The 24,147-nt window shown below is 33.5% G+C and overlaps 1 protein-coding gene across 4 annotated transcripts in view; it reads right to left on the reverse strand.

Annotated features, from left to right (window-relative positions):
* LOC126886217 (protein kinase C and casein kinase substrate in neurons protein 1) overlaps positions 1-24,147 on the reverse strand; it is a 105,789-nt gene that overhangs the window by 40,298 nt on the left and 41,344 nt on the right. For 3 of the 4 annotated variants that reach the window (XM_050653083.1, XM_050653089.1, XM_050653095.1), the window contains one exon: positions 8,053-8,432. In XM_050653083.1, coding sequence (XP_050509040.1) covers positions 8,053-8,415 — 363 coding nt within the window. In that variant the 5' untranslated portion in view covers positions 8,416-8,432. Of the gene's footprint in view, positions 1-8,052; positions 8,433-12,407; positions 12,428-24,147 lie in introns of those variants that run through there. The other variant, XM_050653101.1, reaches the window with a different exon arrangement.

The following is a 24,147-nucleotide window of genomic DNA, read 5'->3' on the forward strand; positions in this document are numbered from 1 at the left end:
GACGGATTTTTGCGAATATCTTAAAAACTATGCATCTAACAAAAAAACTATATAAAATATTTCTGTAGGTTATAAAAAAAACAAGGAGATTTGTTCCTTCATAAATCTTCTAGTTAAAATACAAAGAGGGGTAAGAAGAGTTTGTTTTTTTGCTGCATGCTCAAATCAGTTTCTTCAACTTGAAATAACAGAGAAACTGTCGATTTTAGGTGTACAATGATACTAATAACTTTTGTAGGGCTTGAAAAGACCTTTAAAATGAGCAATACTAAATGTCGATCACATTCAAACTAAGCGAGATATTCTGCAAAAAAGTTGATGACTAATGTATTTTAAGAAGAAATGAGAAGTATATTCAACCCCTCATCCATCAGAACTTAAATACATCGTTTTCCTTCTACAATACTTTTTATTATAGTGTTATTTTTATGTTAAAAATGTTGGACTGGATTAAAATGAAACGGTTTTTGAAAAAAATAAGATTAAATTATAGAGCGCATTTTTAAATTTTCTTAAAAATCTTTCTTTTCCTCCATGTAACTCGAAAAAGATAAGATATACGAAAAAAAGATACCACACAAAAATGTAGGGCTTTTTCAGATATAAATTTCCTTTTTATTTTTCATTACTATATCTCTTATCATTTTCAAGTTACATGGAGAAAAAGGAAGATTTTTAAGAAAATTTAAAAATGCGCTCTATAATTTGATCTTTTTTTTCAAAAACCATTCATTTTAAACCCGTCCAACTTTTTGAACATAAAAATAACACTATAATAAAAGGTATTGTAGAAGGAAAACGATGCATTTACATTTTGGTGGATGGGGGTTAAAATTACTTCTAATTTTTTCTTAAAATACATTAGTTAGCAATTTTGTTTGCAGCATATCTCGCTTAGTTTTAATGTAATGGACCTTTAATATAGCTCATTTTAAAGGTCTTTTCAAGCACTACAAAAGGTATTAGTAGCATTATACACCTAAAGTTGACCGTTTCTCTGTTATTTCAAGTTGAATACACCAATTTGAGAATGTACCAAAAACAAACTATTTTCACCTAAGATATCTCTTTTTGTGTTATAACTAGAAGATTTATGAAAGCAAGTATCTCTTTGTTTTTTTATAACCTACCAAAAATTTTAATATAGTTTTTTTAGTTAGATGCATAGTTTTAAGGTATTCGCAAAAAACCGTTCGAAAAGGTATTATGTTTCAATGAAAATGGCCAATTTTCAACCACGAATATCTCAAAAAATATTGTTTTCAAAAAAAAATTATAGGACAGTTTTTGCTTAGAATTAGGTTCACTAGCGAATTCCGTGGTAATTTTAACGAAAAATTTTTCTACCCCTAAGAAGGTTTGGGAACTACCCCCAAAATTTCATTAAAAACCATGCAGTAGGATATAATTCGGAGGTAATATCCTATTCTTGCTCCCATTGACTTTCGTATATCCCATATTTAGCCACTCTCTCAATATCCAAATGATTGAGCTCTGGTTGGACTTTTTCCGTATTATCGAGCCCTAGTTCACTTAGTATGCTGAAGTATCTCGCAAATATTTTCGTACATATCTGACTGTCGAGAATAGTACAGCTTTCTGCACGGTCATACAGAGATGTTCGTCTAGACGCAGGTTTTTATGTTTTCTGGGAGTTTCTTCGGAGTGACTGCAATAGTAGACAGAATAATAGATATTGTCTGGGTCCTTTCCATTCGCGATTGTCTTCGTATTTGAATTTTCTGATCTCTCTCCTTAGCGATTATTTCAGGGTGTGGACCACCCCCAAGATAAAAGCACACATCGGCATAATGTAGACTTTGAATTACGAGATAAGTAGAGGCTAGGCCCAAAATTTCATTAAAATCCATGCAGTAGGATAAAATTCGGAGGTAATATCCTATTCTTGCTCCCATTGACTGGCGTATATCTCCCATATTATCATTGAGAATGAAAAGTACAAGCTATACTGAGACCGCACTATACTCGCAGACGAAACTGTGGCTCGATAACACTGAAAGATTTCCACCAGAGCTCAATCCTCTTGATACCGTAGGTATCTGGAATGAGTTAATTTTTCCCTTAGAGGGAGTGAGACCCGTATGACTAAATCTGGGATAAAAATAATATGGTTTAATAACATCAAAAATTTTTACCAAGAAGTTATGAACTGTCAAATACAGGAGTCAAGAAACACACCTATTATCAGAAGTAAGAAAGAAGCACTAATAAGTGAAAATAACCAAAGGGCCATGGGCGAAATGGCGAAATACTTATTGAAGAACCATCTAGTCGGGTAATAGAAGAATTAATAAAAAATTATAGTCCAGAAAGCCACTGCGCATCCGCTAGGAAAAATATTCTGATTCGGATTTTTTGCACAACCTTACTCAAAAAGGACTCGTTTTAGCAAATTTGCATGTTGCAAGGACCAAAAGGTGGTCAAAAATTTTTTAAACATTTTTTTTTTGTTTTTTTCCTAAAATTATTTTTTTTGCATGGAAAAGTTTTTTTAGGTTTTTTGGATCATTCCAAACAGAAAAGGTCTGTAGTGATTTTTCTCTAAAAATGATAGTTTTTGACATATAAGCGATTAAAAATTGAAAAATTACGAAATCGGCCATTTTTAACCCTCAAAAACTATGTGAAAAACTGAACATTTGAATGTTGCCAAGGTAGATAGATATTCTTTAAACATCGATTAATGAAATCCCGAAGTGTTTTTTGCAATACAATATTCAAAACTCCTTTGTTTTTTAATTGCTAATCAAGCGTGGGTGACACTATTTTCCACGACAGTATGGTGCAAATGAAAGGAATAAATTCGCTATTTCGTAAACCGACGACTTTAACGAAAAATCCCGGAACAAGTCGATTTTTATTATGATATTGTGGCATATATGGTAAACTAGTGACTCATCCGTCTGGGCGTGATGACGTAATCGATGATTTTTTTAAATGAGAATAGGGGTCGTGTGCTAGCTCATTTGAAAGGTTCTTCAATTCTCTATTCAGTAATATAAACATTTACATAATTATTTATACAGGGTGTCCTTCTACTTCTTTTTTTGTCAAATAAATTAATTTAATAAAAATTTTTTGGACACCCTGTATAAATAATTATGTAAATGTTTATATTACTGAATAGAGAATTGAAGAACCTTTCAAATGAGCTAGCACACGACCCCTATTCTCATTTAAAAAAATCATCGATTACGTCATCACGTCCAGATGGATGACGTCACTAGTATACCAAGTATGCCACAATATCATAACTTAAAAATAAAAATCGACCTGTTTCGGGATTTTTCCTTAAAGTCGCCGGTTTACGAAATAACGAATTTATTCCTTTCATTTGCACCATACTGTCGGTGGAAAATAGTGTCGCGCACGCTTGATTAGCAATTAAAAAACAAAGGAGTTTTGAATATTGTATTGCAAAAAACTCTTCGGGATTTATCAATCGATGTTTAAAGAATATCTACCTACCTTGGCAACGTTCAAATTTTCAGTTTTTCACATAATTTTTCAATTTTTAATCGCTTATATGTCAAAAACTATCATTTTTAGAGAAAAGTCACTAAAGACCTTTTCTGTTTGGAATGATCCAAAAAACCTAAAAGCTTTTTTTCCATGCAAAATAAATAATTTTAGGAAAAAAACAAAAAAAACGTTTAAAAAATTTTTGACCACCTTTTGGTCCTGTTAACATGCAAATTTGTTAAAAGGAGTCCTTTTTGAGTAAGATTGTGCAGAAAATCCAAATCAGAATATTTTTCCTAGCGGATGCGCAGTGGCTTTCTGGACTATTAAAGAATAAAAAATCCCCTGGATTTTGGCATTTCGGCAAAAATGTTAAAAGTGAGAGTACAGTTGCTACATCTCATCTCATGTAAATTAACAAAGAAAATATTTAACAGGAAAAGCAGCCAAACGAATGGAAAAACGCGGTTCTCACAAAACGTACCACAAAGAATTTATGCCAGAACTCCAGAAGACTAACTTTCTTCTTCTTCTGGTTCCATAACCTTTATCGATCGTTGAATATCATGTTGAATAGCTGCGCGTTATCTGAATTTATTGTTTAAGCGATTAAAATTTAACCTACAAAAAAATTAGTAAACACCTTACTGCAAGAGGAAGATCATAGATATATTATACTCTAGATTGCGCCTTACGATCTTAAAATGGGTGACGGTTGCGACAGAGATAAATGAGCCTATTTGGTCGGTAGTCTCTTTCTAATTCAAGGGGAGTATCGACCATAGAGTTATATATTAGCATAGAGAGAGTGTCATTCAGAGCGAAGTGACGACACCATCTTTTTTATTTGGATTAGTGCTGTTTCACTCTTACGCATAGTAAAGCTGCTACAGTTGTCCTCCTCTTCCGTGCCTATATTCACACTGAATGTCATCATAGATTTGCGATACAATGTGTTAGAAAAAGATGCAGCAAACCAGTCCATGAGATCTTGTCGTCAGGAAGCGCGGAAGGTAGGCTCCCTCTATGTTAATATATACCTCTATGGTATCGACGACGTCACTATCCTACTCTATCGACGAGTATTTTAGATGATTTGACAGTTCGAGCGGATGGCGACGAGAACTGGTCGTTTGTCTTCGGACGTGGATAATCCTGGTTCGAATCCCATACCAATCTTTACTTTTTTTATTTTTTATTTAATCAATATTGCGTTTATTAGATATTATTATATCTCTAAAATAAATCTAAGCAAAGAAATATATAACAAATAAGAAAAACTGTGTAGGTACCTATAGATTTTTAAAAATATAAAAGCCAATGTTATTTTTTTAATAAGTTAATGGTACAATAGTATAAAGTAATTGTTAAAAATATTCGTACAAATTACCAATAATTAATATCAACATAATGTACCATCATCGATTTATTAATTGAATCGGTCATTTCAAAAACAACACGAGACACGAGTCACATATTCCTAATTTTACAGAAGAGCAAAGAAAACTACCTATATAGTCGAAAGATGGATGAAATGGATGACATCAAAATTCAGAGTTATATTGTAGTTTTGTTCCTAATGTTCTTACTGGACTGGTGTCGTTTTTGCACACAACGTTTATCTTAAAGGAGTCTATTCCTCTCAAAAAGTTAGTTTCTGAAAATTGTGGACTTTGCTGTTTTTGAAATGACCGATTCAATTATAAGTAATTAGACATTATTTTTATTTATGAAACTATTATTACAATTTTTTAAAAAGGTAGAAGCAATACAAACATTATTCACGTCATTCGAATAAGGCCGAATTTATATTAATAACGAATGACTTATTTTACAAATAATTATGTATTCCAATATTAACTTACTATACATACATTTATTATCTGCTAGATTTACTTAGGTCCATTTTTCAGATGTAAAAATATCTAATAAACGCAATATTGATTACATTAAAAATAAAAAAGGTAAAGTTGGTATGGGATTCGAACCACGATTATCCATGTCCGAAGACCAAAGACCATTTCTCGTCACCACCCGCTCGAACTGTCAATACATAATACTCGATAAAGTGGGATAGTCACGTCGTCGATATTCCCCTTAAATTAAAAAGAGACTACCGACCAAATAGGCTCATTTATCTCTGTCGCAACCGTCACCCATTTTAAGATCGTAAGGCGCAATCTAGAGTATTATAAATCTATGAGGAAGATAGCCTTCTAAAATTTTGAAAGAAAATAATGAGAACGAATAATGACCATCTCATGTAACTTTGTAGCAGAAATATTTTCTGACTACATATTTTTTTATTGTTTATTTCCTTTCATTAGATATTAAATACTTTATGTCAAAACCCGATTATAATTTTTATTTTTTCTTATTTGAAGTTCCAATCTGCATTTCACTAAATCCAACCCTGTTCAAAAATTCGTATGAAGAATTGAATAAAACAAGTTTTCCTATTGCAGGGAGGTAATAAGAATAGAATTGTATAAAAGTTTATATTGAAAAAATTAAAAAAAAAAAAATTATACAAAAAATATGTATACAAAAAAATATGTATTCAAAAAAAAATGTATAAAAAAAAATTAAATCTTATTAAAAAAAAAAAGTATAATAAATTATAAAAAAATAAAAAAGAGAAAAAAAAATTAAAAACACAAAGAGGGTGTAAACCTCCGCGGGGTTGATCCGGGTTGAAGCCTTATCGCTGTGTAAAAAAAACATATATTTATTAGCATTTAGTATTAGTATGTAGTTTTTTTTTGTCGATTTAATTATTTGTAAATTAATTTAAGTTGGTTAGGCTACGGCTCCACGGGCTGGAAATTGACGCTAGCAGTAGCCGCAAAACGAACTTAAGGTTCCACGGAACGGAATAGGAATAGCCGAACTGAACCGACTACGCACAAGTCCTGTAGTCGGTACAGTTCGGCTATTCCTATTCCGTTCTGCGGAACCTTAAGTTCGTTTTGCGGCTACTGCTAGCGTCAATTTCCAGCCCGTGGAGCCGTAGCCTTAGGGCCATGAATGAGGAGTATACCTACTGGTCAATTAAATGTTTCCACTTCTACATATGTATGTATGTATATGCGTGCATAAGTATTATATGTGCGCACATGTACCTAATGTATTATGTAATGCAATGTATTATATTTGGAATATTGTAGCAAACAGTAATTTATTATCTATCGTGGCTGAATGGATCAAGTAATCCAAAGCCAATAAGGAAGAAAAAAAAAAAAGTTTTCCTATGCTGGAAAATATGCATTTCTATACACACACGGCTGTATACAGGACAGTAGAAGTCACACGTTTTAATTCTGTCACAATAATTTTTGAAAATCACCTTGAGGAAAAGGTGGCCATTCAGGTTTAGATTAAATTTGGTTTATTGACATTACCCAAAAAGGAGAAAAATTATTTTTGACGATTTGATTGGCTGGGAAGACGCCGGTTGATCGTTGAAATAATAAGGAAGTCAGTTAAGTAGAAACATCAACTCGTATATAGAATATGCAGTAAGCCCTCAGAATATTTCAAAGTCACAAAAGGTCCTTTTATCCAGTAGAACTACCCATAAGGGTGATTTATTAGTTTCCAGAATGGATATGTGAAAATGGTTATAGTTGTGACAGTTCGTTGGTGCCCTTTTTGTCCAATTTAGTTGCAAATTTCGTATTATAAGCAGTAGGACGTGGTCCCTTTGTGATGAGATCCCGGTTCCTGAAGCCTTTGTATGTGTAGTACAGTACTACAATGAGTACTAATAAATAGAGTCAAAGAAATAATAAGAGTGTTCCCGTTCCCAGTTGGTTCCCTGATTCCCGGTCAGTTTTATGGAAAATTAGCCCTTGATGTGTGATTGGAATTTTAAAGTGGTGGAGTTGGAGTTTGAAGTTTAGTGTAGTTCTTCTTCTCAAGGTAACATTAACATTCTCTTTATTACAAATAAAAGAAATGAAAATTTGACAATTTTTTCTTCTTTTCAGCTTTCTTCTTCTTCTGGTTTCATAACCTTTATCGATCGTTGTATTGTTTAAGTGATTAAAATTTAAACTTGTAAATACCATGGGACAAAAGGAAAATAGTCTTCTAAAATTTTGAAGGAAAATAGTGAAAACGGTACTGGGCCACAATGTAACAAGAGAGGGAGACAGAAGAATAAAAACAAATGCCTAAATTGAAGAAAAAATAAAGAGAGAAAATATAGTCAGATACATAAAATCTCTTGGCTTAAAATGGATAGGAGATATATATATATATATATATATATATATATATATATATATATATATATATATATGTACAGAGACGCCCACACTAAAATATGTCGACAAAATTAACTAACTGGACACCACTATGGTCCAGGTGTAGAAGAAGACCTTCAAGAAAGATGGCTGGATAATGTAGAAGAAGATAGAAGAGTAATGAACGGCAGCATCAAAGACGCACAGCAAGCTATGACATAGACAAGTAATCCACCCCACCCAAGAATAGGATTTTGAATGCCATGGCGTTAGTTATAATCTCTAGAGATTGCAATGCTTAATGAATAAATGAATGAAATACCTTATGATAACTGTCCTTCTGCCACTGTTTAACTTTATTTATCACGTCGTTAGTTAAACTGTCTCGGATCCGAGAATGAAGATCGCATCTCCTGTCGGCCTCGACGAGTGCTCCCTTCCAAGCCGCCTCCGTGGTACCGTACTCTGGTCCCTTCTCGATGGCATCGTTCCACTTTTTCGACCAGGCCTTCAGCGATTTGGCGTAGTTCCTCTCGATGTCGGCCCGTTCGCCCACCAACGAAATCAGTTCTTGGCAGAGTTTGTATCCGTCCTCGATCCGCTTCGTAGTCTTTTTGTAGTTGCCTGGTTCCCAGAACGAGTCGCTGGTCGCTATGAGCATGTTGTCGTCGCTATGGTGGGACATGATAGAAACGTGATATGCTGAAATTAAACAAAAACACACAGTTAGACTAGAGAAACAAAAACTATTTCAGTTAAAGCTTGTTTTTGATGTCAAAGACTAAAAATGAGACTTCCCAAAATATATGTAGGATTGTAAATAGTTTATCTTATATTTTAAATTCCCCTGTATATCATTTTTCTTAATTATTAGTACGAGAACGGGACGTTGGCCCAGATGTGCAGAACGAATTGGGGATTACGGCGACGGTAGCGGACTACTTTTAACTTTATAGTTTTAGTTTATTGGAAAAAACGGCGGCGGGTCGGTACATACTTTGAACCAATTTTAATTGGGTTCTTTCACAGGAAAAAAGAGATTAGCCTAAGAGGGTTGGTTTTGGCGTAGGGAACTAGAACGAATACAGTTAGTCGATTATAACATCACAGCGACGACAGACGCGTTCTTAGGGAAAATACTTAGAAAAAGACGAATTAAGTCGGGTATTATATTGATTAGACGCAAATTATCTATAAATACATTTCTTTTTTGTAAGAATAAGAACACGTAAGATTTTGGTCGCAATTACACACTTTTACATTTCGTCAATTTAATAGTATCAATAATTTAGTCATCTATTTTATTAATTAAAACTGTAAAACATCAAACGGACTTTTATTACGATTGTCTTTAAAGAAAACCTACATATATTTATTGTAATTGTAATGCGATGTGAACGATGATAGAAAATAGACAGTCACCAGGACCAGATGGAATAACCAACGAGCTTCTAAAACATGGAGGAGAAAGTATAACCCTAGAGATGACAAAACTTATACAAAAACTAATATTGCACTTTAAGATACCAGACGCATGGAGAAACAGCATAATGATACCAATGTTCAAGAAAGGAGACAAAGAAATAATAATAATAGTCTCCTGTTTTATACCACTGTGGCTTTGGGAGTATAGCAGGGTAGTCTGCTATATCTAGGGCCTACGGTATACAAGGAAGGTAACAGGGCCAGTGCTACGCTTCAACCGCCTATTATTACCCCTGGTTTTACCCAAGGTACTCATTTTATTCAGGCTGAGTCGACCTGGGGCCTATAAACATTTTAAAAATGTCTAGTTGTTCTTGCCGGCGGTAGGATTTGAACTCCGGACCACCGGCACGCGAGCCAAGCAAACTACCACTTAGCTACGCCGACCCATAGGAGACAAAGAAGATCCCAACAATTATAGAGGTATAAATCTACTGAACATCGCACTTAAGCTTACCACAAAAGTCCTAACCAACAAAATCAATAAACTAACAACTTTATCAGATAAACAACAAGGATTCAGATCCGGAAGATCCTGCGTAGACGCCGTATTGGTACTAAGACAAATCACAGAAAAGGCCATCGAGTACTATAATATTATCTATGTTTTATAGACCTGACAAAGGCTTTCGATCGCATCCAAGTTGAAGACGTCTTACACCTACTGTATCGAAGAAACATACCAATCAATAATATACAAACCATCGAAAACATCTTCTTCCATAATCGAATACAGGCAAAGATAAATGGAAAACTAATACAGTTTATACCAGTACAAAGCGGAGTCAGACAAGGTGGCTCGCTAAGCCCACTGCTTTAATATAATAATGGACAAAATAATACAAACAGTACCTAGGGTCATGGTTACAGAATGGGGAACAAAGAAATCCAAATTATGTTATGCAGACGACGCCGCATTAATTCGCGAGACAAAAGACAATCTCCAAAGATTAACACACATCTTCAATACAACAGCTAAGAAGTACAATATGATATCAGCAGAAAAAAACAAATGTATGACAATATCTAAATACCCACTACGATGTAAAATCGAACTTGATGAAAAAATAATAAAGCAGGAAGCAAGGTTTGGATATCTGGGAATAGATATAACTAGTTACGGAGATGTTGAAGAAGAAGTACGATAACAAAGCTTAAAAGCACATAAAACGGCGGAATCTCTTAATGACATAACCTGGAAGAACAAACACTTAAGACAAGACACAAAAGCAAGAATCTATAAAGCAGCAATTAAACCTATATTGACATACACGGCGGAGACAAGACCTGACATTAACACGAGACGACTACTAGAAACAACAGAGATAAAAATACTTCGACAAATATCAGGGAAAAGTCTGTTGGATAGGGAGAGAAACGAAAACATAAGAAGAGCATGCAATGTAGAAGACATAAGTGGATGGGTGACAAAACGGAAACAAGAGTGGAACGAACACATTAGTAGAAGGGCAGATGATAGGTAGTACGAATAGCACGAGATAAGTCACCAAATTGACGAAGAAGTATTGAAAGACCAAGATAAAGATGGTGCGATAATTTAAACAATTTAGGAGGCTAATATTGAAGAAGAAACAGGCTTTAAAGCCTACATACAAGAAGAAAAAGTAACGATTTGCCTCTCGCCCGGCATTCAACTCGCAGCAGGTACCGAATGCACATCGACACCCACGCAGTCCTACTAGACTTCCACCACCATAGACTAGTGCTAGGAGATGGGGTCGCCCGAAATTATATAAAACAACGATCGAGATGACAGAATGGCTGAAAGGCAGTTCCACCTATCGAATTGAGAAGAGAAACAACAGTAGCAGAAGAGAAATGAGCTAAATAGGAACTCTTCTTCTTATGGTGCCTATCCGTTACGGATGTTGGACACTAACATGGCTATTCTGACTTTGTTGACTGCTGACCTGAAAAGTCCGGTAGTGGTTAAGTTAAACCATTTTCGCAGGTTATGCAGCCAGGATATTCTTCTTCGTCCTGGACCTCTTCTCCCATGCACTTTACCTTGAAGTATGGTCCGAAGTAGGTCATATCGTTGTTCATTGCGCATTACATGGCCCAGGTATTCCAATTTGCGACGTTTTATGGTTACGACTAGTTCGCGCTCTTTACCCATTCTATGTAGAACTTCTTCGTTGGTAACTCTGTCTATCCAGGAAATCCTCAACATGCGTCTATAGCACCACATCTCAAATGCTTTGAGTCGAACTCACTGTTGAATAGGAACTCACTGGACAACAACTCGTGTTTCCAACGAATTGAGCAGAGATAATATATATAATTTAAGAAATACTAAAGCAAGTCAGGCAGTTTACATACTTGGATTGCCTGCTAAACGATAGTTGGGACCCTAAGACTGAAATAAAGAACAGAGTAGAACAAGCCAGAAATGATTTTTTGAAATTTCGTTAATTTCTGACTGATCGCAAGTTGGATTTCAACCTGAGATTCAAGATGCTAAAGTGTTACATTTAACCTGTTCTCTTGTACGGAACGGAAGCATGCACGTTGAAACCCAAATCCATAACAAAGTTTTTGAATTGTCTTGTCTGCGCCGAATGCTTAGAATATAACGGAAGGACAAAGTTAGAAATGAGGGAGTATTAAGAAGAGCAGGCTTCCAAGATAGGGAACTTTTTAACTATGGAAAAAGTATGAGGACTACATATTTAGGGCACATATTACGAGGAGAACGATACATTTTTCAGCAGTTAGCTAGAAGGAAAGATAGAAGATAAGAGTGGTGTAAGAAGTAAAAAGATGTCATGGCTGCGTAATATTCGCACATGGACAGGAATCTACAGTTATAATTATGCTTAAAAATGCTGCTAAAATAGAATAATTTAATCCTGACTATCTAACATCTACGAAGAGTGGGCAAAGAAAGAGAGGTGATGTATACCATTAAAAGGAGAAAGTTAGAATATCTCGGACACATAATGAGAAACGGCACTAAATACAGATTACTGAAAGTAATCCTTCAAGGTAAAGTATTCGGAAAGCGAGGAATTGGAAGAAGAAGAATATTATGGTTAAAGAACCTGAGGAAATGGTTCTCCACAACAACTAATCTATTTAAAACATCAGTTAATAAAATAATTATAGCCAGAATGATCGCCAATATTCGAAACGAATAGGCACTAAAAGAAGAAGAATCTAACATCTCACCTGACAAAACAATGTGTCTCACCTCACCTGACAAACTGTTAGGAAAAAATCCGAACATCGTATTGTAAAAATAGTTCTACTAAAGATTATTTCAAATTTTAAACAATTTTTAAAACATTTTTGGTCAAGGCAGTTGTTATAATTTCGTAATTCTTGATAAGCGCCTATAAAATTATGCCAATAAAAATTTTTGAATAAATCTAAAAAATACATATCTGAAATTAATAAAAGGTTATCTCATCCCGACACACCCTAATCATTTTTTCGACATTTTTACACATTAAAATGCTAATTAGAAGGTGCATATCGCAAATAATGTATTATCTATTATTATTGATTTCATTAAAGTATTTTTATGCCTGAGTCAGCGATCATTAGCATATTTGCGATAGTTTAATGAAGTAGTTTTATTTTTGGCGTTCGAACAACTGTACGAGTATAAGCATTGTATAAGTTTTTGATTCATGTCTTAAAAATTACCGTTTTTTAAATGTATTTGTTAAAAAACAAGTTTTCGTAATGATATATGGCGAAATGTTAAAATTGGTTAATGCAGTCACTAATGGATACTTTACTTAATGATCATGGAGCTCGGAATCCAAGATCCAGCAAGAGGGACAATTAGATTTAGACGAAAGGGCCTCTCATGTCACCAAGGTGTAAATTCTTGTCATACAAATATACAATAACTCTATAGCCGAAAAAATTGGAACATGGAACGTTAGAAGTTTATACCAATCAGGCAAACTGGATAACGGTGTGTTGGAAATGTGCAGAATGAAGATTTACATACTGGGGCTTAGTGATATACAAATTGTGACGATAACATACTTTTATCGTCTAGAGTACCCCTAGGTATTAAACAAAACGTGTTCTTATACAGTCTCTGACGGTATAAAAGACCGAACAGAAATCCATTAGGGCATTATTCTCTGTGTGCTGAACGGAGGATAACCAACCAGCAATAGGTGAGTTGAACGTATTCCGAAACCTTCCTAACCCCGTCGATTTGGCGAGCTGAGCGAAATCGGCGACTCCCTATCCTCTCCAACGGCTATGTGTGCTGAACGTAGCTATCATTATATTTCTTTCCATCCGGCGTGCTGAGTCAGATACCTCCTTTCTTTATACATTTATTTCGCGTTGAGAACGAAAGCTTGTTTACACTGTCTACTGTCAGTTAAAATTTATTTATTTTGAAGTTGTGCTTTAAGATGTATTATCAAGATATAAGAAAAAGTATCTACAAGTTGTTTGGGGGGGTACTCTAAGCTGAAATTTGTCGAATACTTCCGAACCATTCACGCAGAACACTTTATAGAACAATAAAGGAGTGCGAGCAGGGATTACCATAGCTGAATCTACCAAAATGTGGAAGACCACGTATATTTACTGCACATAAGTCAGAGAGATTGGTGAGAAGATCAAAACACCATTAAGAGCAACAGATCTTCTAATAAGAGTACAATATCGTTGGAATTGAGGAGGAATGGTCTTAAATATCGAAAAAGATGTAAGTGCCCCAAATACTCTCAAGCGCCACTTCTTCAGAAATACTATCACTCAAGGAATACTCAACTGGCTTCTACAACACCAAATACTCTTTGTTAGGAAAGTTTATCATAGAGGCTGGGAGCCCAAGATGAAGTACAATAATTAAGACAGCGAATTTACGAACAACTAAGAGATATTGATCTGAATTCCTCCCAGGACCTCATGAAAGACAGTCGAAGAAATTTGCGTCTAGTAGAGAAGAATTGGCCACTCCACAGAATTTGATAGTATAGTTTAGTTAAGCATTGAGTTGTAATTTATGATAACTACCTATAGTACATTCTTTAACGGTAAAATATTGTTATAAAATGAGTTAGGTGAGCTAACTAAATGACCATCAACGATTATAAATTTATTCTTAATTACAGGACAATACTAAACTTGACTGACATTATATTTTATAATTTTCTGACATTACATTACTTCAATTATCAATACTGTCAAATACATAAAGTGGCAACCATAGATCAATAGCTACTTTGTATATTGTATATTCTAACACTCTCCCTCAATATGAAAAGTAGATAAGCTAAACATTAGACCCTAAAACAAAATCATTATACAATTTTGGTTTATTTCTAAAACGCGTAGGGTAACGCCTAAATTCTTCAACACCATCGCTTCTTTCTACACTTTCCATATTCTTAGATTCCACAATTTCATTGATACCACTTTTCCCTTCTTCGGAGTTTTCCTTTACACTAAAACATTCCGACTGATTCTGGTTCACTGGTTTAGCTTTAACTTCAGAAATTCGCAAATTACATGTAACCTCAGGTTTAAATCGTACGTCGTGGCTCGATACGATTCTTCTTTCAGATGGAATCCATATTCTAAAACCATCCCTGTCATTCACGTAACCAACTAAATAACCATGTATCGCCTTGTCATCAAATTTACTGCGAAAATTTTTGTTTACGTGAACATAACATTCAGTGCCAAATATTCTTAAATGTTTCAAACTCCCAACTGGCTTTCCATACCACAATTCATAGGGACTTTTATTCTCAATTGATGACTTTCCTGTGCGATTCAGAAGATACACTGCAGTATTACATGCTTCTGTCCACAATGCTTTGGGTAACTTGCATGGGTTTAACATGGAACGAGCACACTCTACAATGGTACGGTTTTCTCTTTCAGCAACACCATTCTGCTGAGGTGTATAGGGTGGAGTGATAAAATGCTCTATACCTCTACTCGCAAGAAGTTCAGATACCTTTCTATTGTCAAACTCTCTCCCTCCATCACATCTCAGTTGCTTTACTACATGGCCATTTGTTTTTGGTTCATTTAAAAATTTTTCTAAGAAGGTACATACCTCACTTTTGTGTTTCATAAAGAAAACTTTTCGAAACTTACTAAAGTCATCTTTAAAACATACGTAATAACGTGCTTTTCCCAGTGATTCTATAGACATGGGTCCATTCACATCTGCATGGATCTGCTCACCAGTGACTTGTGGCCGATTGATCCTAGTTTTAAATGGCAATTTATGCATTTTTCCAATTGCACATCCATCGCAAAAGCTTTCTTTGCACCCATCAATATCTATATTCATTTTTTTCAAGACCTTCTTTACGTGTTGCTTATGCTGATGACCAAATCTTTCATGATACACTTGTAACATATCTGTTGACTCTTCTAAGTGTGCTTGAATGGGATTGGTCGGTTTCATAACACGTATATCAAGTGCATACAGGCCATTACTGAAGTACCCAGTCATTACAGATTCAAGAGTATTTTTATCATGTAGATTTACACCTTTTTCGTCGAGTACTGTAACGAACCCTCTTTGTGCAGCAGCTTTCACAGAAAACAAATGAGCGCTTGCTTCAGGAACATAAAAAACATTCTTCAATTCAGCATCTTTCCATTTATTATTCAGACGCGTTTGAATTTTCACCGTTCCTTGTCCATAGGCTGGCATACATACATCCTTCTTACCAACGGATATCTTTTCGGGTTCTGCAAACTCTGTATAAGATGAGAAATATTGCTTATCTGTAGTGATATGATTTGTAGCTCCACTGTCACAATACCATTTCCCAGCTTCAACACAATTGTTAGATGAGGCACAAAACAACAGACAAAAAGGCAGTATCATTACTTTTATTCTTGTCTAAATTCTCAGCAGATTTTTTTAATGGACACTCTCTCGCCCAATGGCCTAATTTCTTGCATCTGTGACAAGAAAATTTTTCTTTTGCACGATGTACATTTTTCTTTGACTTTGTAGTAGATGTACTTTGGCTCTGTTTGTATTTTTCTGTCGGGCTATTGCGTGCAACAAACGCAAAAGATTCTGTGGTACTTTGGTCACGTAATTCAATGGCACACAATTTCTCAATCAATAAATTCAAAGTTTGATTCTTCGATGGTATCGTGTCCCACAAATCTTTGAAATTATCAAAGTCCTTACCCAAAGTTGATAAGATCCGACCATTTAACATTCTTTCGGATAAAACATTTTCATCATGCTTCAGCAATTCATCATTCAAATCTACAAACAGTTTCTGCAACTTCGCAACGTGTGCTAATATCTTCTTTTTCATCACGCTGGACTCTAAAAAAGGCTTCAATTAACATGTTTAACCGTTGCGTACTGCTACGTTCAAATCGCGCACGTAATTTGTCCCATATTTCACTAGCATGAGCACATGTCAACACCAGCTCGGCGACAGTTTTTCCTAGCGTACCTGCTAACAAACTTGCCGCTTTCGCATCGTCTTTTAACCATTGTTGACGCTTCTCTACTTCCAATGAAGTTGAATTTCCAGCAACCTCGGGACACTTACACGTACCGTTCACAATGTCTTCAAGTGCATACGCTCGTAATAACATCGAAACGTGCCATTTCCATTTTGCCCAGTCTTCAGGACCCTCAAGTTTATCGACTTGAATTTTATAATCGTTATTTCTGGTCGCCATATTTTTTCACCTGTTCACAGTTCACGTGAATTGGGCCCGTAACCTGTTATAAAATGAGTTAGGTGAGCTAACTAAATGACCATCAACGATTATAAATTTATTCTTAATTACAGGACAATACTAAACTTGACTGACATTATATTTTATAATTTTCTGACATTACATTACTTCAATTATCAATACTGTCAAATACATAAAGTGGCAACCATAGAGCAATAGCTACTTTTTATATTGTATATTCTAACAAATATTACAAAACCTCTAAATGTTAAAGAACCGCTTGGATTGACATGAAATTTGGCATACACGTAGCTAATAAATCAAAGAAAAAAGTGATGTTGTGCCGATGTGTGCTATTGCCCTGGGGATGAGTTTCACCCCTTCTCGGGGGTGAAAAAATATATGTCCAAAATAAGTTCGGAGTTCGATAAACTGACTAATTCTAAGCAACTTTTGTTCTATAGAGTTTTTTCACCAAGTCAAAACTTTTCCAGTTATTTGCGAGTGAATTTGTTCATTTTTCAACAAAATAGCCACGTTTTTAGACGGGTTTTCGCAAATAACTCAAAAAGTAAGTATTTTGTCGAAAAAAATATTCTTAATAAAAATATAGTTTATAAAAAGGTGAAAAAATGGTACCCCGTCAAAATAGCCCCGTCAAAAAAGCTCCGACAAAATAGCCCCGACATAATATCCCGCACACAAAATAGCTCCGTCAGAATAGCCTGCAGACAAAATAGCCGCGGAATAATAGCCCGCCGACAAAATAGCCCCGAAAAAAAATCACCCTTCAGCATTCATCATGAAATAATTCCTTAAAAAAATTTTTTTTCGGAAATGGTAATTATCCTCTATTCAGATGTTTATCTTAACCACATTAAATAAAAATTGTCTTTTCAGAGAACTCGAGTCCTGTCTTTCCGGCCTCTTGGAAGTTTGAACATTTAAGTTAAGCGAAAATCAATGTTAATTTATGATATAAACATTTTTTTTCTGTTTTCGGGCAACAGTAAAATGCATTTTAAATTAAATAAATTAAATACATTCTTCCTTTTTGTCAAATATTTTAAATTAAAAAAAGTTTTTGGACACCTTGTATAAATAATTATGTAATTGTTTATAAGAGGCTGTTTTAGCCGGGGCTATTTTAGCCGGGGCTGTTTTGACCGGGGCTATTTTGTGTGCGATCTATTTTGTCGGGGCTATTTTGTTTGCGGGCTTTTTTGTCGAGGCTATTTTGTGTTGGGGCTATTTTGACGGGGCTTTTTTGACGGGACTGTTTTGACCGGGCTATTTTGACGGGTCACGGAAAAAAATGGTATAAGTATTCAGGGTGTAACAAAAATACAGGTCATAAATTTAATCACATATTTTGGGACCCAAAATAGTTCGATTGAACCTAACTTACCTTAGTACAAATGTGCACATAAAAAAAGTTACAGCCCTTTGAAGTTACAAAATAAAAATCGAATTTTTCCAATATATCGAAAACTATTAGAGATCTTTTATTGAAAATAGACATGTGGCATTCTTATGGTAGTAGTATCTTAAGAAAAAATTATAGCCAAATTTGGACACCCCATAAAAATGTATGGGGGTTTTGTTCCTTTAAACCCCCCAAACTTTTGTGTACGTTCCAATTTAATTATTATTGTAGTACCATTAGCTAAACACAATATTTTAAAAACTTTTTTGCCTCTTAGTACTTTTTACAAAAGTTAGTTTTTATCGAGATATTTTGAATATTTGTCAAATCCACCACATATTTGTATATGGCTAAGTACGATTATGGAGACTTGGTAATAATATGAAAATTTATTTATGATTTACATTTTTAGGTATATTTTGAACCATATTAAAAAATAAGTAATATCTCGATAAAAAGTGCCTTCTTGAAAAAATACAAAGAGGCAAAAAAGTTTTAAAAACACTGTGTTTAACTAATGGTACCGCAGTAAAAGTTTAATTGGAACATACACAAACATTTGGGGGGTTTAAAGGAACAAAACCCCCATAAAATTTTTATGTAAACATATTAAAAAAGAGGCCGCAACTCGATAAAAACTGCCTTATCGAAAAAATACTAAGAGGCAAAACAGTTTTAGAAATATTGAATTTAACTAATGGTACCACAATAATAATTTAATTGGAACGTACACAAAAGTTTGGGGGGTTTAAGGGAACAAAACCCCCATAAAATTTTTATGGGGTGCACAAATTTGACTATAATTCTTTTTTAAGATGTTCCTGCCATAAGAATGCCAAATGTCCATTTTCAATAAAAAATCTCTAATAGTTTTCGATATATTCGAAAAAATCGATTTTTATTTTGTAACTTCAAAGGGCTGTAACTTTTTTTATGTGCATATTTGTACTAAGATAAATTAGGTTCATTCGAACTATTTTTGGTCTCAGAATATGTGATTTAATTTATGACCTGTATTTTCGTTACACCCTGTATATTAAGTCTATGGTCCCAGTAGAAGCAAAGTTGTAGCTAATGAAAAGTAGGTTCTTATTCGTCAAATTCCAAATCGAATATTTCATCGAGAAATAACTAAAATACGGAACACTTTTGGGAAAATACTCATTACAACTTTTTTAGAGTGTTTAAAAAAAGGTTAATTTTTGTTTTTTAAAAAAACTTCTAACATTGAAACTAAGTAAGGTATGCTCAAAATATTGTTGGTACCTTTTATTTTTTGGTAAAAACAATCGCGAAAAGCACCACCTAATTAGGATATCAAATAAAATTAATCGTTACTGCTTCACAAGTTACTTTGCTTATTTATTCTTTTTACGGTCTGTAAGTTTCAGCGGTTCAAAGTGCTTATTTTTGAAAAAGCTGTAGTTAAAATGGCTTGAACGAGTCATTAATCCCGAGTCTATGCAAACTTTGAACATCCATAGCATAAACAATTTGGGTCTAACAGAAAAACAAATAAATTCAAAATATCCAGAAAAGCAAAATCGTATATTTTATTACTCTTTGAGATTTTTGGTATGATTAATAATTTTTACGTTATTTTGAAAGAAAGCATTTTTTTTTTAAATTAAAAATTTTAAAATTTTTATTTTAAAATCATTTTTTTTTTCAAAAATAAGTACGTTGAATCGATGAAACTTACAGATCATATAAACACAACATAAATAAAGCAACTTGTGAAGCGGTAACGATTAATTCTATTTAAGTTGTTAATTAGGGAGCGACTTTCCCGATTTTTTTATGCCAAATCAAAAGGGACCAACTGTATTTTAAGCGTAACTTGCTTACATTTGCCGTCAGAATATTTTTTTATAAAAATGGAAAACTCTCTAAAAAAGTTATAACGACTTTTTTCCAAAAAGTGCTTCATGTTTTGGTTTTTTCACGTTGAAATATATTTATTTGAAGTTTGACGAATATGAACCTATTTTTCTTTAGCTATAACTCTGCTTCTACTAGGTCTAGAGACTTGATGTATACACCATTTTGTTCATTTTTTTACAAGCTAAACTTTTACTAAGAATGGTTTTTTCGATAACATACTTACTTTTTAAATTATTTGCGAAAAATTGTCTAAAAATGTGTTTGCTTTGTTGAAAAATGAACATATTCACTCGCAAATAACTCGAAAAGTATTGACTTAGTGAAAAAACTGTATAGAATAAAAGTTGCTTAGAATTAGCCAGTTTATCTAATTTCGGACTTATTCTGAACGTATGTTTTTCACCCCTGAGAAGGGGTGAAACTCACCCCAAGGGCAAAAGCACACATCGGCACAATATCATTTTTTTTCTTTGACATGTTGGCTACGCGTATGCCAAATTTTATGTCAATCCAAACGGTTCTTTAAAATTTATAGCAAAAACCGTCAAATAATGTACTACTATACTAAATTTACAATCAAGATGCAGTAGAAATAAACAAACCAAGACATGTTAAATGCTACTAGGAGCACTCCCGAATAATAATTTACAATGTAAAAACTTTGGAAATCATGGTTTGGGATTTACAATGTATATACTACTGTGTTTTCAATTTATCAATCAAAGGCAAAATGAAAATTAAATTAAATTTTTTTTAAATAACGAGGGCACATAAATTTGATACACCCTGTATATTGATCTGTAAATATTTATTAGAATTTAGTTTGGATGTAAGTGGATTTCTTTTTTAATGAGCTTTCCGATGAACCATTAAAGACTTTTGTGAATAATTAAAGTGAAAGGGACGATGTATTTAGATTTAAAATGGAAAAAGATTGTTTATTACGGGAACTATAGAATCCACAGGTAGAGGTAATTATCATTTTCTAGAAAAATGGTTTAAAAAAAAAGTTTGGAATTTTAATATCTTTGTTTCAACCCGAGTAAATATTGTAGGGTTCCCCGAAAGTAATTAGGATGGCCGGAATAATTTTGAAAATGACTGTTTGTTTGTCGAATGGAAAAGAGAAATGTTTCTGATTCTTGGCAAGTTGGAAGGGGAAAAGTGGTTTGAATGTTGAGTGAGTTTGAAAAAGAAGTTAGTATGTTATTGGCATCGCTGAGGAGCAGTTCGACGTTTTCGTGGATAAGTAGTTAGCAAGTACCAGTGGTTGTTTAATAGTGGAGAATAGTGCTGAAAAGTGGAACGAGAGACAGATCAAATTGAGACGAAATACCTCTTTGATTCTGTATTATTGTGAGAAGGAGGGCAGAGAATTTTTGGAGTCTGTGTGAATCGAGTACTGGTCAAAAGAGGCTTTGGCTCGTTGGAGAATTGGTGCTGGTATGCTGATAGTTTTTGAAGCTGGAGAACGGAGAGGGCTTTGATGAGTAGCCTTTAACATAGTAAACGAGGGAGAGCTGTTTTGGGTCACGAGAAGACATCAGAGTGATTGAAGCAAAACGTCAGTCAACTTATGTGAAAGATATTTTTATTTTCGGAAACTAAAATTTTGAGTAAAAAGCATATGAATTAAAATTCCAATATTTCTAAAAGTATAGCTAATCTTGCGAATACATAAATTTGTTTTGTTTAGTTTGTTTTACCAAAGTCATCGGGAACAAACCGATAAATTGTTTTTTTTTAACTATAATAAATTTAAGTGGTAAAAATTTCATTCGGACATCTGTGTCCATAGGTTTTAGGTTTGATAGATTTTAGGGTATTGATTTTGATAAATAAAAGACAATTCTGTATGTTTATTTTATATTTTGCTTTATTTCTTTTTCCTATTTTATCCCGATTAGGATCAACTAAGAGATACTGAAACCACGAGAGAAGATAAGTATAACGTAAGATAATTTAGACTTTTTTTAATATTATAAAAAGGCACCCTGAGATTATTTTATTCAATTTTTATGTATGATTTGCGACAATTAAATAATTAATCAAATAAATAATAATTAATATAAAATTAATAAGAAGCAGATCATAACAATACATTGTAAATTATGATTCGGTAATGCCCCTAGTAGAATTTAACGTGTCTTGGTTTGTTTATTTCTACTGCATCTTGATTGTAAATTTGGTATAGTTAGTGTTGAAGTAAATTTCTTCATTAACCAAAAAATTCGATAAAATATTTGTGCCAAAACTTTTAGGACATACGTTATATGGATTTTGAATGAGTGATGGCTTCGATCATGTTTTATACAATTATAATTTCGATATTAATTTAATATTTTACAGAAAAACATTGATAATATTTATTATTAGAAAATTTTAACGCTACATTCAACAACGATTTACTATCCAAATATTTTCAAACAAGAATTCGACTGACCCAAAATAGTAGTTATTAAAATCAAATAGAACCAAATAATTAACATTTTGATTAATTTTAGTACCGCTAAATTAGGCGAATGAAATTATTTAAATATTTACTAATGGAAAAATAATAATTCTGGTTTTTAGATTAATAGATTAATTTGGTTTGTGATACACTTATCGATGTTTCGGAATTTTTTGATATAAATACACATAATATATATGTACAAACAATATAGTTTAACAAATAGATAATATTGTTTATAATAGAAAGATGAAAAATGATTCATCATGAATGAAATAATCAAAAGCGTCAAAAAAGGATACAGAATGGGAAACAAAGAAGTAAAAATACTCAGTTACGGAGACGACGCAATATTGATAGCCCAATATGAAGATAGTTTGCAAAGATAGTCCACAGATTTAACATAAAAGCAAAAGAATTCAATGAGACAATTTCATCTCAGAAATCTAAAACAATAGTAATCAGTAAAGAACTTATCAGATATAAAATAGAAATTGATGGTATCAGTATTGAACAAGTAATGTAAATAAAATACCTTGGAATTACATTGCCAAGCTACGGAGACCTGGACAAAGAAGTGAGCCATCAAGTGCAAAAAAGCAACACTGAGATGAAGTGAAGAATTTATAAGCCAGTGTACGACCAATAATGATATATGCATCAGAAACAAGACCCGATACAGCCACAATACAATGACTACTAGAAACGGTAGAGATGAGAGTACTGAGAAGAATTACAGGTAATACGCTGAGAAATTGAAAAAGTAGTGAAAACATTAGAAGAAAATGTAGCATACAATACAAACAAATTTTTTTAAGTAACAGTCGATCCGGATGTCGATAAGATTGTTATAAACAAAGAACTTGAGGAATCACATAACAGCGATTTTTCGTAAAACAAAACATTGTTTTGTACTTTTTTGGGTCATTCTAATCAAAAAATGTTTTTACAAGTTTTTTCGTAGAATGCATAGTTTTCGACATAAACGCGATTGAACTTTCAAAAAATCGAAAAATTTCAATTTTTGAACCCGAATAACTTTTGATTGAAAAATAAAATAGCAATTCTGCTTACCGCATTTGAAAGTTCAAATCAAATTCTATCGGTTTTGATTACTTTCATTGCTAAAAATTAATTTTTTTTTGTTAAACAAAGCTATAAACACAGTGATTGAATGATATTTTCAATGCGTTTCCCATTTGAAATCGAACGAGTAGGCGCATACAGACAATTTCTACGTAGATTACATACATTAAAACACATGCATTGGCACGGAAAACAGTATGTGTTTATGGCTTTGTTTAACAAATAAAAACTTAATTTGTAGCAATGCAAATAATCAAAACCGATAGAATTTGAGTTGAACTTTCAAATGCAGTAAGCAGAATTGCTGAATTGCTATTTTATTTTTTAGTTAAAAGTTATTCGGGTTCAAAAATTGCACTTTTTCGATTTTTTGAAAGTTCAACCGCGTTTATCTCTAAAACTATGCA

This window comes from Diabrotica virgifera, chromosome 1, assembly GCF_917563875.1.
Source record: "Diabrotica virgifera virgifera chromosome 1, PGI_DIABVI_V3a".
NCBI lineage: Eukaryota > Metazoa > Arthropoda > Insecta > Coleoptera > Chrysomelidae > Diabrotica > Diabrotica virgifera.